Source organism: Thermobia domestica, chromosome 12 (assembly GCF_964235325.1).
Source record: "Thermobia domestica chromosome 12, izTheDome1.hap1.1, whole genome shotgun sequence".
Classification (NCBI taxonomy): domain Eukaryota; kingdom Metazoa; phylum Arthropoda; class Insecta; order Zygentoma; family Lepismatidae; genus Thermobia; species Thermobia domestica.
In genome coordinates, this window is record NC_137465.1 from 41,210,893 (window position 1) to 41,225,660 (window position 14,768).

Below are 14,768 nucleotides of genomic sequence, written 5' to 3' on the forward strand. Positions count from 1 at the left end.
ACGAGCAGTATTTCAAACTTTTTCGTTTAAAAGTGTTGTGAAAACGAAATCTTTAATTTTTACGTCCCACGATTATGCCAGCTAGGCCAAAAGAGACGGTGATAAATGAAGGAAAGGGTGAAATGAAGAAAATGGAAGGAAAAGGAAGAACCCCGAGAAAACCCACGCACACGATGTTTGTCCGTCACAAAGTTCATTTGGCATGAGCTGGGATCGAACCAAGGTGAACGCTCTACCATTGAGCCACCACGGTCCCATTGAAAAGTGTTGTAATCAAGTATAATGTGTTTAATATTTTATCCTTCCATATCTTTTCATTCCTTTGCCCCCCTCATTATCTATTTTTTTCCTTATTTTCTTCTTTTTAACTCCCGAGGACAGTATGCGTTATCGAAGAGAAAATAATAAGTAAAAAAAAATATTAACGTCCTTGGCAAAAAGATCATTAAAAGTACGCAATTTTTTTACTGTAAAATTTCTTAACATACTAACAATAAAATAATGTGCAGCTTCATGCATTAAGTAATACTTTAACTAACTACGTACGCAATGGGACGAAACTATCCACTAAATTATCAATAGATCAATACTTTTTCTAAAAGACCCGCACAAGGATTTCACAGTGATACAGATTCTCACATACAAAATAACGTGTCGCATTTCACTAAATATTATAAAATATTCGATCAGTTGCATGAAGAAACAAGATGTTAGTACACTAAGCTGTAAGGAAATCTTAAAAAAAGAAAAATATTTGAAAAGGAAATAAAAACATCCATTTACACTGCATATACATTTATACAAAATAATAATGTATTTTTCAATGTAGCCTACTAAATAAGTTGCCTAAATACGGATATATATAAATATATATGTACATTTTTTCCGTATTTTTTAATATACACCATACATTATCTCGCCTTTTACTGTGTTACCTGAGTTAACTTATTTTATTTATATATATCCAGCATATGTATTAACGCACAGGGTTAAGCATTGTATTTATTTGTCCTTTCTTTCTTCAAAGAACTTTCTCCATGATAAAATCTTCCGTAACAATTAAAAAGGACAAGAATTAAAGGCTAATTTGAAAATACTTTCACATTAGTTCATTATGATTCACAAAATAGATTTGTAAATTATACTTTTGCTAAAATACCATTATAACAATCTGATAGATAGAAGTCAAATTAACATAGGCCTATAATAATCCTAGTTCTTTTACAGAACTGTATACCTGAACAAGCAGTGTTTGCTAGTGTAATTAAAAACTGAAGATAATTTACACATATTCCCTATTTGCCTGACTATGATCCTCGGTACTGAACTATTCTCTAAATCTATCTGCTAATTATTCAGGATAAAGAGCAACGTCACATTGTACAGTTTAGCTGTCTTCTGAAACGCATACTCACCAAATGCATATACTTTTGTGAATACTTAGGGACAACGTTAAATTTGGGTATTTTTGTAAGTAAAAGTAGTTCTCTTCAAGTCGTCAAAAACAGTTTCCAAAACGGTCCAGTCACTTTTATCTAGCTTCACTGAGAAAGGAGTTAAATATCGGGCACGTATGCACCGTTATTGGCGTCCGTACATTATCTTGAAACTAAAGACATATTGGGTACACTTTCTGTATGCTGCTTATCAGTCAGAAACATCAAAAGAGAAAATTATAGCCAATTACGTTGTCTTATAATTAAAAAAAAAGTATGAACAGAATAAATCTAAACAACGAAATTATTTTGTTTTTCCTTCTTTCTAATTTCAGGATATTTCTGACAGCGCTGCTTATCTGGCAGCATTGCTTACAATTTTCTTACTAGAACAGAAGCAACGAAAACCACCAAAAAATAATATTTAAAAAGTTTTATATTCAAAAAATGTTCAATTACGAAAAAAGTATTAAAAATAAAACTCCCAACATGTTTTTAAAATAAAAAATTTTTTTATACAATAATGTACAAATAGTTTTAAGAAACGAACTTAAATATTACTACCTTCCAAATTGCTTTTGTGGTTATGAATCTTTGATCTCGCTCATTTGAAACACATCAAAACAAAAGCGGTATAAAAGGAAAAATGAACACTTTATTAAGATTAGAAAGGATCATATTTGCACGAAGTGAAGGATGAACTTTTCAGATGTTGTAAGAAGATATTCATTAACACCTCTAGTCATGACAAATGAATACGGCAAATGTCGATAAATGTAAAATTAATGCAAAACTTCAGTCTTTCCGATTTGAACATGAAAATTGATAAGTCCACATTATCTATTGTTAAAGTCACCAGAATCAGAGTTGAATTTCGGTTTTAATATTTTCTTTTATTTTTAAATTTTGTATATAGCCTTAACACCTTTTACAACATTCTGAGCATCCCTTAAATGCCTAGTAGGTTGAATCGAGTGTCTAATATGTTAATTCACCTTGAATACATGTTTGTAAAAAATCGTTAATCTTTGTAAACCTAATTAATAAAAAATCCAGTTTCAGCTTAAAAGAGGACAGATAAACATTTGTATATGTTAGGGTAGAATTGAGGCTTTAATTGAAATCCTAATTAGACACGGTTTGTTGCAAAAGAGGAAAGAGCGTGGTTATTGTTTAAAAAAATAGAACTGAACTTCAAGGTAATTATGGGATACGTGTTTCCGTCAACTTGAATGAATTATTACTTTGCAATTCATAAGATTGGATAAGCCATGAAAAATTTTTAATAGTAAAATGAATACAAATTACTGTATATTCGGTTTTCGGTTGACGGAATACATAGAAAAGGCATTTCTATCCTGTAATTTTCAAATACCTAAAAAAAACTTTAAACTAATTGTGAAGTTTATTTATATACCAGGAGGTATATTCTGGAGTGAATAATGTGTGGCACCAGTGCAATTAATCATGACAAAACCCACAACTAACACACCAGGGGTTAAAGAACATTAAAAAATTACAACCTACAGTTCCCCATCACAATCATTTAGACATTTAAGGGATACTCAATCACAATAAGATTATTAACAACATTAATTTTTTTTAAAAAAATAATAAAAGTTTTATAGTATACACATATGACTACACATTAATTGTGGCACCTTCAACATTAAAAGGATTCAACTTACCGATTATAATATCGAAGATATCCACTTTGGAAAGAAATAAGTTTTGCATTCACTTACGATGATAAAAAAAAATGCAAAAGACATTTACTGCATTTTATCATCATCTTAGCAAAGTTACGTCTCCGCATCCTGCAAACATGATTCCTTTAACATTTCCATAATTTATCATTTGCATTTATCCAAGTAACCAAGGCTCTCCTGCTGGATCGGGAATTCGTGACCTCAATTGTAGTTTGGGGGTAGTAATTGTAAGTCTTTCTCAAGATGATTCTAATGCCCACCTGCGCAGCAATTATATTGAAAGAAAACACAGATCTGCGTTGTAACGCAGGTCACTAGAAGAAACATATCTAACAGTCATAACCAAAAATTGTGTATCAAATTCATTTCTATAGATGACTTTACAAGAGTTACTGTTTGTATATATAATCATTAACACACGCGTGTCACTAGACTCAAAATGTCATAAAGCTGTACAATAATAATAACGGGCTCCCGTTTAATTGATCTAACTTCCTAATTTCTTTGGCATGTAGAATGCAAAGGTATAATCAACGAAAATTAACAATATGGGTCATCTCAAGCACCGCATAACGAAAGCCTGTGTGCAAATTGATTGAAATGAAGCAACACTCACGAATCCACCTCATAATAAATATGTTTTCTCTTCATGATGCTGTACTTTTAACGGTGCAAAGAACAATAAACATGTATATTGTAATTCATCACATTTGTTGTATTTGTCTATGTATAGGATTTATAACCACCCAGCAAAAGAGAAAAAATACAATTTAGTCTGTACTAATATATAAGGATCAACTGGAAAGAAAAGAGCTAAGAGTTACAGTATCTATCCCTTAAGCTAACATACAATGTACAGTTGACCAAGGGAGTCCTTTATGTTACTGAATTTAACTGTTGGCCGACCACACAACACACTAAGAATGAAATATTTATTTCTCTTATATGTATGAGGAAAAGAGGACCACATTCACTTAGCATCACATTCTTAAGATAAAAATATTGGAAGATTTTAGTTGTCGATCTATACATGAATCACTTCGTAAAAACAGAGAAAGAAGAGTGAATTCATTAAACGTTTTAGCACTAAACCTTTAAGCATTAGTTAATATCTTTTATAACCGAAGTTTAATATAAAATTTACCGCGTTATCCACACCTGTATGTTCAGAATATTTTTTTCAATGTTTAACACGAAGCTTTTAACAGTTCCAACTCTGCAATCGAAGCTTTTTTGGCACCAAAACTATATATAAATATGTCAAAGCATGCTGTTCGAATTCTTTCACTTCGAAAATGAATTCATTTCCATTCAGATTTTTCCATAGTTCTAATTACATATTGTACAAAAATTAGTAAAACTTACACTCCTTCTTTTACTTGTTCGTAATCCGCTTGAAGGATCAATTGTTTAATTTTTCGCTATACAAATATGTATGCTTCGCACTTCTTCCTTTTCAACTGGCACACACGATTTGCGTTTTCTTTACTGGCACACGCAGGAAAATTGTATTTTCCCACATGCCACTCACTACTTGTTCCATTCAATTATTTTACCTTGTACATACACTATTCGAAATACATTCTTATTTTTTTCATTGCCAGAGACCAGCATAATTTCCATAGAGATTCGCTGGGAGTGGACCACCTGCTGTAAATAGTCTAGTACCGGATGAATCATAACAGTGTGTATAGATTGCTGGTGTATATTTCAGATGTTGAATAACGTCGATAAAATCATCATCTGGAAACTGAAAAGCAAGTAAACATTAATAAACTTGTAATTTAAGGATTTTATTATACCATATTTTCTCTAAGTCTTCACCCACTTAGAAGTATATATACAGGGTGGTAGGTAACTCCACCGAAAAACTTTGGGAGGCGGTTCCTTATACGAGATGAAAGAAAAAAAGTTCTAATAAACATGGGTCAAAAAACGTCTACTTTCAGTTATGAACTACCGAAAATTTGAAATATCACAATTCAAAACGCTCTGGCTTAGAAACTATAGGGCCTATCCCGAGCGGTTTAAAGAATTACACAGAAACTGGTATACGCTCTATCTAAATATCCATGTTTCACCATCCTCCGTTATCGGTGAAAGGAACTGTAAAAAGGAAGTTGAAATATAGGGATACTCCTTTAAGTACTAATAGTGTGTTCGTTTCGCTGGTACCGGTGAATTCTGAAACATGGATATTTAGATAGAGCACATACTAGTTCCTGTGTAATTCCTTAAACCGCTTGGGATAGGTCCTATATTTTCTAAATTAGGGAGTTCTGAAAAGTGATTTTTCGAATTTTCAATGGATCATAACTCTGAACGGAGACGTTTTTCGGCCCATGTTTATTAGAACTTTTTTCTTTCATTTCGTGTAAGGAATCGCCTCCCAAAGTCTTTCGGTGGAGTTACCTACCGCCCTGTGTGTGTATATATAGGGTGTATTAAAAGTCCAGGACCATACTCCAACTCTTGTTATGAGTAAAGATAAAACAAAAATGAATAGAGAAGAAAGGTGTTGGAAATGGGTGGTTTTCAATAAAAAATGGTGGACTTTGTCTAAGCTCACCATCTGTATGGACCTCCGCAGAAGACGACGACAATTTTTTTTTTTTTTCTGTCGCTGTCGAAGTCGCGCGACAATTCACCTTTTCAGCACCAGTGAAGCGGAACATTGTATTTTTAAAAAAATGAATGTTTGTGATCATCTAATGGTACTGAGATCGCAAGTTTAACTAGTTATCAGTTTCACCGCATGATGTCTCTCTTAAATGCCAACTTGAGAGTGGTCATCAGAGCTTGAGGTCTAGTGGCGGAGAAAGCGATCCCAGGGTACCACGTCTATTATTCTACCTACCTCCACCATGCAACACAGATCATCAGTGGCGGAAAATAATGGAAGAGGGCCACTTCAGACATCTCGGAATTTTAATAATCGTCGTAGGTCAGTAGTACACACTGGTCAAGGGTGTTCAGCAGTGGAGAGCAATCATGATTTATGTAGTCAGTCTTCAGTGTCTCAGTCTGTGGGTAATAGATGTCTGTCGGCTCTTCAGTAAGGTCAGCGTCCAACAGTAATACCTAGAAGTCAAGGATCTTCAGTGGCGGCGTGTAATCAAGATTTATTTTGCCAATCATCAGCATCACAATTCAAGGGTAACAGACGACAGTCAGTTTCACAGCAACGTCAGCGTCCTTCAGCCGCGCGTATTGGCCAAGGATCTTCAGTGGTAGAGGGCAATCAAGGTTTATTGCGTCAATCGTCAGCGTCGCATTACAGTGGAAATAGACATCAATTAATTGCATCGAATACTGTTTCACAGAATGGTATTAACCTGCAGAGGCGGCGTTCAGAGGAAGTGTCACCATCCAGTCACCATTATCACAGACTGTTAATAACTGATGAATTAGCTCCAATGAATGATCAGCGGTCTTCAGTGGCGGAAGTTTTCCCGTTCAGTCATCAACGTCACAATTAACTGATAACACAGGCCGACGTTTTTAAACTTTTGAAAAGTTACAGAAACGAAACTCATTGATTCTGACTAATTTTAGGTCCCTGAATATGAATATGATATCCATTTTACATTAGCTCGCATTTTTGTGTAACACATAGTTGCCAGATTTACCATAATAGGGAAAATGAGCTATCATGAAGTATACCGGTCAATGAGCTGTTTGCGTGCCGAAAGGGAATCAACTTCATTTCGACAGTTGGTCAAGAACGACATTCAGTTTTGAAAATTCTTAAAATTAATTTATTGAATCAAAAAAACTATATATTCTGTTTGTGTATTAGCACTAAAAAAACTATATATATTCTGTTAGTGTAGGTCTATTAGCATTTACATACACAGAGTAAATTATAAAGTCTAATGTTTAGAGCTGCAAATAACACCATCTGCTTTACTTTTTTCTTTATGAAATGTTGGGTCCTCTCTCTTCACCGACCAGCAATAGTCCCCCATCATTGCAGGGTCCCAACGTCCTTGATATCGAGTTTCCATCGTTCTTATATCCTGGTGAAACCGTTCTCTCATTTCGTCGCTTACATCTGCAAGATTTTCTGGAAAGAAGTTGAGGTGGGAGTGCAGAAAGTGGATTTTCAAAGACATGCGACATCCCAGAGCTTCATATGCGACCAGAAGTTGCTGCAGCAGAGTGTCGTAATTTTGAGCTTTAGTTTTGCCCCAAAAAAACTTTTACAACTTGAACAAAAGCACGCAAGGGATTTAACTCTTTGTCGTTTAAACTCTGTTCAAACAATTCGTCATGGATAAGTTTGCGAATATCACGTCCTGTGGAAACTCCTTCTTTTAATTTGCCATCACTTAGTTTTGGAAAACACTGTCTAAGATACTTAAATCCTTCACCTTCTTTGTCCATAGCTTTTACGAAATTCTTCATGAGGCCCAACTTAATATGAAGAGGTGGAAGCAGCACCTTGGCTGGATCGATCAGAGGCTCATACTTGACACTGTTGGTACCGGGCTTAAATGTCTCTCTGGGGGACCAATCTTTTTGTGAAAAATGTTTTCCTGTGGCTCTTGAATCCCAAAGACACAAAAACAACAGTACTTTGTAAATCCACCTTGCAGACCAAGTAATATTGCAATAACTTTCAAATCTCCGCAAATTTGCCAACCATATTCTTTGTAGTTAATACGATTTAAAATGAGTGCGAGACTCTCGTAAGTCTCTTTCATCGAAACAAAGTGTGCCACAGGAATAGACGGCAGCTTATTTCCATTATGAAGTAAAACTGCTTTCAGACTGTACTTAGATGAATCTATGAAAATACGCCAATCGGATGGATCATGTTAAATTTCTAATTCATTTATCAGACCATTGATGTCCGTGCATACAAAGGGAACCTTCCATTCTGTAGTATTCTGAAAAGGGCTCGTTCTTTCTCCTGTACTGAGTGTAAGTAGTTCCAGGAGCCAGTAAATTCCACTCTGAGTCTAGCACCCAAAAGTAGAGCTTTCTCTTTCGAAAGTTGTAACTCTCTCACTAAATCATTCAACTCATAAATTTTAAAGTATAATTTTGCAATGTGTACGATAGAAAATATGTACGAGTAAACAAGTTCAGGGTCTTTCAACTGCTTTAATCTCTCCCTACAATATGCTGTTATCCATCCTTATATCATTTTAATCTTCTGCTGAATAATTTATTGATAAAATGATCAATTGATAGTTAAATCACCTTAAATTCCGTTATGATGACGATGGCTGATAGATATTATAGTAATGTCTGGTTCAGAACTAAACATGGGAAATGTTCCTGAAAAGTCAGCATCTATAGATAACCAGGTCAATTTATAATTATATAATCACGGTGATGTCATAGTAGGAAACCGCCTTGTGGATAGGTAGTTCGAGCGAAGTAAAATGCCGAACCTGTTATATATAAATATTGCTGCGTTGAGTCCTGCATCGGTAATCACTCATGTGGCTCTAAGGAGTAGATGTTGCCTGTGTCGTCAGTATTAAATTCTAGATGCTTTAATGGTGTGATATTTCTCATATGCTCTGGTCTATATTTTTATATATAGTCGTCGTCCTCAGTTTTGGGTGAGATTATTCGTTTCTTCGAAGTATATATATATATTTCAACTGAAATTAGGTAAATCACAATCGATTCTATATAAGCACCAGAAGAAGGAAAGAAAGTACTAAACCAATGATCACCTTCTACATTCAGGAAACCACATCAGGAGGATCTGGAAAGCGACATTCTGAACCTTAAAATAAGTCTACAGTTCCATCATCGTTTGAAAAAGATTAAGATGGCGATGTGTGTGGGGCTGTGACAATTGAAAAACACCTACTCTCAACACCTTTTTTTCTTTTTTTTTTTAATCTGTATTCATCACTGAGTTGGCGTATGGTCCTCTATCTATAAACAGGGTTGATCATTTATCTTGATACGGTCTTGTAACTTTTAAACTAATAGATACAAAACGGCGAATTTTATGCCATGCAAATATCGACAGGGGGCATTTTACATGTATTCATTTTCACTTTTAAATTTTCAAGTTTACCCGCACGTCATAAAGTTCGTACGTTCCAGGTTCCTAAATTGAAATTAACGTTATTATTTTTTCCTTTCAAGATTCTTCCCGGCATCCGGAGATCAGAACGGGGGACTATTTTACCTCCGGAATGTTTTACTCAGAAAGACCCATCATTATATTTATTCCCGTCCTGGATAATAATAATAATAATAATAATAATAATAATAATAATAATAATAATAATAATAATAATAATAATAATAATAGCAATAACTGACCAGCTTGTGGTTCATCCGCCTTTTAGGACAAAACCAAACAATAATTATACACAACGGTATCTTTAGTATCTCGCATTCTGAAAAAACTCATAACATATACCATAATTGTGAAACCAACGAACCTATTTTTTTCTTCTGTAGCATTTGAATTTTTTATTTAATTTTCTCTTCATCTTTCAAAGTTTGAAGTTTTAAAACCTTTCGAAGCTTCTCAAACTTCTGTATTTCTGAACTTTTTTTTAAATGATCATAATCTTTTTTTTAATGTCTTGATTCTTTGGGGCATTTGTCATATGTTCTGTGGGTAACTAAAAAATATCTTGACTTTTCTGTACAATATAGCAAATGTTCTTGATTTTCAGTATATTGTGACGCATTTTCCTGACCTTCTCTGCCTCATTTTAATTTGCCTGACTTTCAAGGTCAGTGTGAACCTTGGGCAAACAATGTAACTGGGCTGAGGACTGAATTCGATCTCTAGTTTACCGTACCGGTTCACCAACCAATACAAAATCCAGTTCGTTCCTAGATCAGCCACACACTTTCATCCTTCAAGTTAGTGTTCAGCAGGGTTGGCAAAAACCATGGTTTTTATTGAAAAAAAAAAAAAAGTTTTTTTTTTGGTTTAAACCTTTTTTTTTTTTAATCAGGTTTTTTGGTTTAAATAATTTGCTCTATGTAATTATATTACATATGGACAGAAATAAGTTTGTTTCGCCTTGGTGTTATTATACGACAGGGTTATGCTGGAAGGGGTTTTATAAGCTTAAAGCGCGACCCAAACAGCTTCCCGGCTTACATCCAAGAGAAATTGTCCTCCATTTGGACTCGAAACCGGGACTAATTGGCCACAAATGCAATGAGTCTGCCGACTGACTCACGAAGGACTCCTGATAAAAATACGTTATACTGATCTTTACATACTTGTTAATATAATTGTCAAGAGTCATTTCAGGATAAAAAGATAAATAGTTGCACAAGTGAAACCACTATACAGAATTACATATAAATCGGGAAACACCCGCGTTAGCCATTGGGAAAATCCTGTTATTACTTTAAATGCAAAGAAAATCCTGTTATTGCTTTGGATGTAAAATCTAAGGTCAACGTATCATAATCAGTACGATAAAACTGAGGTATTAAATTCCAAATTTAGTATGTAGATATCATTCAATAAAATTAAAACGAAGTCCAATCCAAGCTAATGATGAAAGCTACGTAGGCAGTCGATAAAGTTTGCCAATGTCTATCAATACATTTAGGCAACCTTTGCTTCTTTATAAAGCAACAAGCATTCAGGCAAGCAAAAACATACAATTTGGCTTCGTTTCGTATGTTTAGGCTCAACATTTTTATGTAATACCGAGGTTATAAAGAAGACTTTCGCTTTAAAGTGACATCCAAATCGCTACTTGGTTTACATATGAAAGAAGGGTTATGGTTCGACCGAGAATTGAACATGGGACACCTTGATTAAAAGGTGAAAAAGATATAAAACTAATACAGATGGTTTGATATGTGGAAACGTCACCATGAAGTTCATACGATTTAAAGCATCTTTCGTTTTTTTTTTCTTTCTTCCTTTCTTTTTGGTTTAAACCACCTTGGTTTAAACCAGCCAACCCTGGTGTTCAGCCATTCAGATCACATGAACTATTGTTGTACTTGCAAATCTAGTATCATATGTAAGAAAATAAGTTTTATATCTCATATAATACACTTATGGCCACTACAACTGAAGCACTAGGAAAGAAAAGGGCTAGTGACTCTAAATTTGGTAAACGGATACTTTACAGTACAAGGATGAAATGGCTACACTTAACAGTTGTGTGTGATGTGCTACAGTATCTGGGGAGCTTAGCAAAACTTACAAAGCCAGTATCGGCTGGCGATACGATGTACATCAAGTGCTGCGAAGTGTCATGCAAAGAAAGAGATAATGCATGTTCTCCTGGGTATCACCAGCCAATGGTTTGGAAATGTGACAACTGGAGGTCTCTGGTGTGCGAGTCATCGAGTGATCATGCACTAGACCTATTCAACATGCAAGAAGTCAGATGAAAGCTAGAACAAAGGAAGAAATGGGATGAGATATCCATTTGGGAATTATCAGTAGTTGTGTCAATGTAGTCGCTATTGTTTTGTTGGAAAATGACCCCATTTAGAAACTGCAGAAGCAAGCTCCAACACTTCAGCGTAGTAACAGACTTGATCAACGTCCCGTCAATGCCTATTAGGCGTGAAGGGAAACTTAATTCAAAACCTTCATTACATAATGCTTGAACCTAGTTAGTCAGGTAATGCATAATGTATGCCTCGCTCAGCTTACCGTTACGATACTGCCAGCACGGATATGACCATCATGATGCTGGAGACAGAGGCAAGAATTGTCGAAAAGGATGTCGCGCCACTTTGTGATGTTCTCGGTACCATTTCAGTCGCAGAGGCATACGGTATGCAAAGAAGGCCGCAAAAATAGGCGTCACAAAAAAACAAAAGGATTCTCTGGACATTTCCTAATTAGGGCGTGAGTGTTTTAATGTGGCTACATGATCAGTATTATTTATGCTGTCCGTAAGGTGTCTGTTCATTCTGTTAGTGGTGTGACGGGGTTGTTTCTCCTTCCTTCCTCGACTCACTGATTCTATATGCGCATCTCTGCAGACGCATTCTATTTAACACGATACGAATTTTGCAGAACAATAATCCGCTGTCTTGATTTGTCACAATTTTCATATGATTAAAGGTGGAAACTTGTTTATGCTGCACATAAAAATACCCATAATTGTTTATATGATTTACATCAATATATGGGACGTCTCTCAAAATCTCAATCATATATCATCCTGTTAGATACTAGTAAAGATGTTATAATATAAATTATAGGTAGAAGCGCTTTCTTTAGATTGAAAATAAAACTATACTTTCTATTAATATGCCTGGAAGTTGAATGAGTCTTTGCTTTCTTTTTCGGAAATAGAAATTTAGGTCTGTGGTAACTCCTTCAAAACTTTATTGTTATTTTGGCTCTTCTTCCGTATACATGATGTGTTTTCTATTTCGTTTCAATGGCTTCCCTCCAGATTTATTTCCTTAAATACGGCCTGAGAATGAAGAACTCCATAATTTGACATGGTTTACATAAACACGATGTATGTAAACCTTAGCTTATGCTTTCAAAATATGTTTTCAGCGTAACCACTAGTTAGTGGGATACAATACCTATAAAGCGTAGTCACAAACCAAGTGAAACTTAAATTATTTAGATTAACGAGTTCTGGAAGTAATCCAGATATACAAAGTCCGGGTAACTGAGGAAATCATCCATAAAGGCTATATTGTAAGTTAAAATAAATAAATAAATAAATAAAAATAAAATCTGTAAAATCATATTTGTTTAATAAAGAGATAGGGGTAATATATGTTAACAAAAGATCACTTTTACTACAAACAATTTTTAAAACGATAAAAAATTCCAATTAAATATACATTTTTTTTTACATTAATTTAAATAAGAATTTCAAGAAAATTATATTTTTATGATCGAATACATATAGTTCGCTTTTCGATAAGTTTTTAGATTTTGGAAAAAAATTTATCGCCAGAATTGCATTAATTTAGAGAATACATATAATTATCAAAACATCGGAGTATATAAAATTTAAACATATGTATAAAAGTTTAAAATATCAAATAAATAATTCATTTCCCTGCCTAAACAAGAGGAATTCGCCAGAACTAACTAACTAACTCTATGGCCTATGGAACCCGGAGGTTCAAGGCCGCGTTCACAACAGCTCTCCACTGACCTCTATCCTTAGCTAACTGCATCCAATTTTTACTTTGTATTCCAATCTCTGCGAGATCCATCTTAATATTGTCCTCCCATCTGCGCCTCGGTCTTCCTAATGGTCGTTTTCTGATTGGTCTTCCAGTCAAGACTTTGAAAGCGTTTCTACTTTCTTCCATTCTAGCTACATGACCCGCCCACCTAAGCCTCCTAGACTTGACGACCCTAACAATGTTGCGAAACCGTATAAATTATGTAGTTTCTCCTTATGAAGTTTCCGCCATTCCCCATTCCCGTTTCTCTTGGGTCCGAATATTCGTCTCAGGATCTTGTTCTCAAATACTTTCAGTCTATGTTCTTCCCTCAGACTAAGCGACCATATTTCGCAACCATACAGAACAACAGGCATGATTATCGTTTTGTATATTTTAAGCTCCAGATTCCTCGACAGAATTCGCGACGACAAGAGATTTTGAACCGAATAGTAACCCGAATTCCCTGCTTTTAGTCGACATTTAATTTCTTCGTAAATATGATTTCCCTCTGTTAATATTGATCCTAGATATTTGAAACTATCCACTTTATCAAAAGTATTATTTAATATTTTAACGCATTCATAATTTGCTGTATTATGGTCCCGACGCACTTCCATGTATTCAGTTTTCTCTGCATTTACTTCTAAACCCATGTCCCTGCAACCGTTTAATAAGATGTCTGCATTTCTTTCTATTGTTCTCCTATCATCCCCTATTAAATTTACATCATTAACATATGCCATAACCTGGTGAATACCGTTCAACTCTAGGCCCTGGTTGCTATCTTTGATTTTCCTTATAGCGTGTTCCAGAACAAAGTTAAATAATAATGGCGACAACGTATCTCCTTGTTTCAGGCCATTTTCGATGTGAAAGCTCGTGGACAAAAATTTTCCTACCTGAACTTTACTTTGCGACTTAATTCAACGTATCTTAATTAATCTAATTAGCTTTCTCGGTAAGAACGTTGTATAATGTTTCTCTCCTAACCGAGTCGTACGCCTTTCTAAAATCAATAAATAGTTGATGTACCAGGGTATTGTATTCCCACTTTTTTTCGAGTATTTGGCGAATGGTAAATATTTGGTCGATAGTTGATCGATTTCGTTTAAATCCGCACTGATAATCTCCAATAATTTCATCTGCGTATGGGGTCAATCTTGCTAATAGAATATTTGAAAGGATTTTACCAGACGGAATTCACCAGAACGAATTTCATATTACCTGGGAATGATCTAAAAAAAATAAATAAAAATAAAAAATAAATTAAAAAAAAACCTACTGTCCAGGTAGTAATATATATAAACTATTTTTATTAGTTAAACACTTCATCCAGTTCCTTTCCAGGTGGTGAACTGACAAGGACCGATGAGACATTGCCACATTGGATAGAAATAATTATGCGCTGTATTAGAAAATACGTGGAACGAACTTCGCCGGAAACGCAAGAAATGCGTCTTCCTACCTCCCTAATAAATTCAAGACTTCTTTCACCCCAAGT

At 34.7% G+C, this 14,768-nt stretch overlaps 1 protein-coding gene across 2 annotated transcripts in view; it reads right to left on the reverse strand.

The window, feature by feature from the left end:
• Window positions 1–484: 484 nt before the first annotated feature.
• DCAF12 (DDB1 and CUL4 associated factor 12-like protein) overlaps window positions 485–14,768 on the reverse strand; it is a 55,121-nt gene continuing 40,837 nt past the window's right edge. For both annotated transcript variants that reach the window (XM_081733645.1, XM_081733644.1), the window contains exon 7: window positions 485–4,895. In XM_081733645.1, the coding sequence (XP_081589771.1) occupies window positions 4,740–4,895 (156 nt within the window). In that variant the 3' untranslated portion in view covers window positions 485–4,739. The remainder of the gene's footprint in view (window positions 4,896–14,768) is intronic.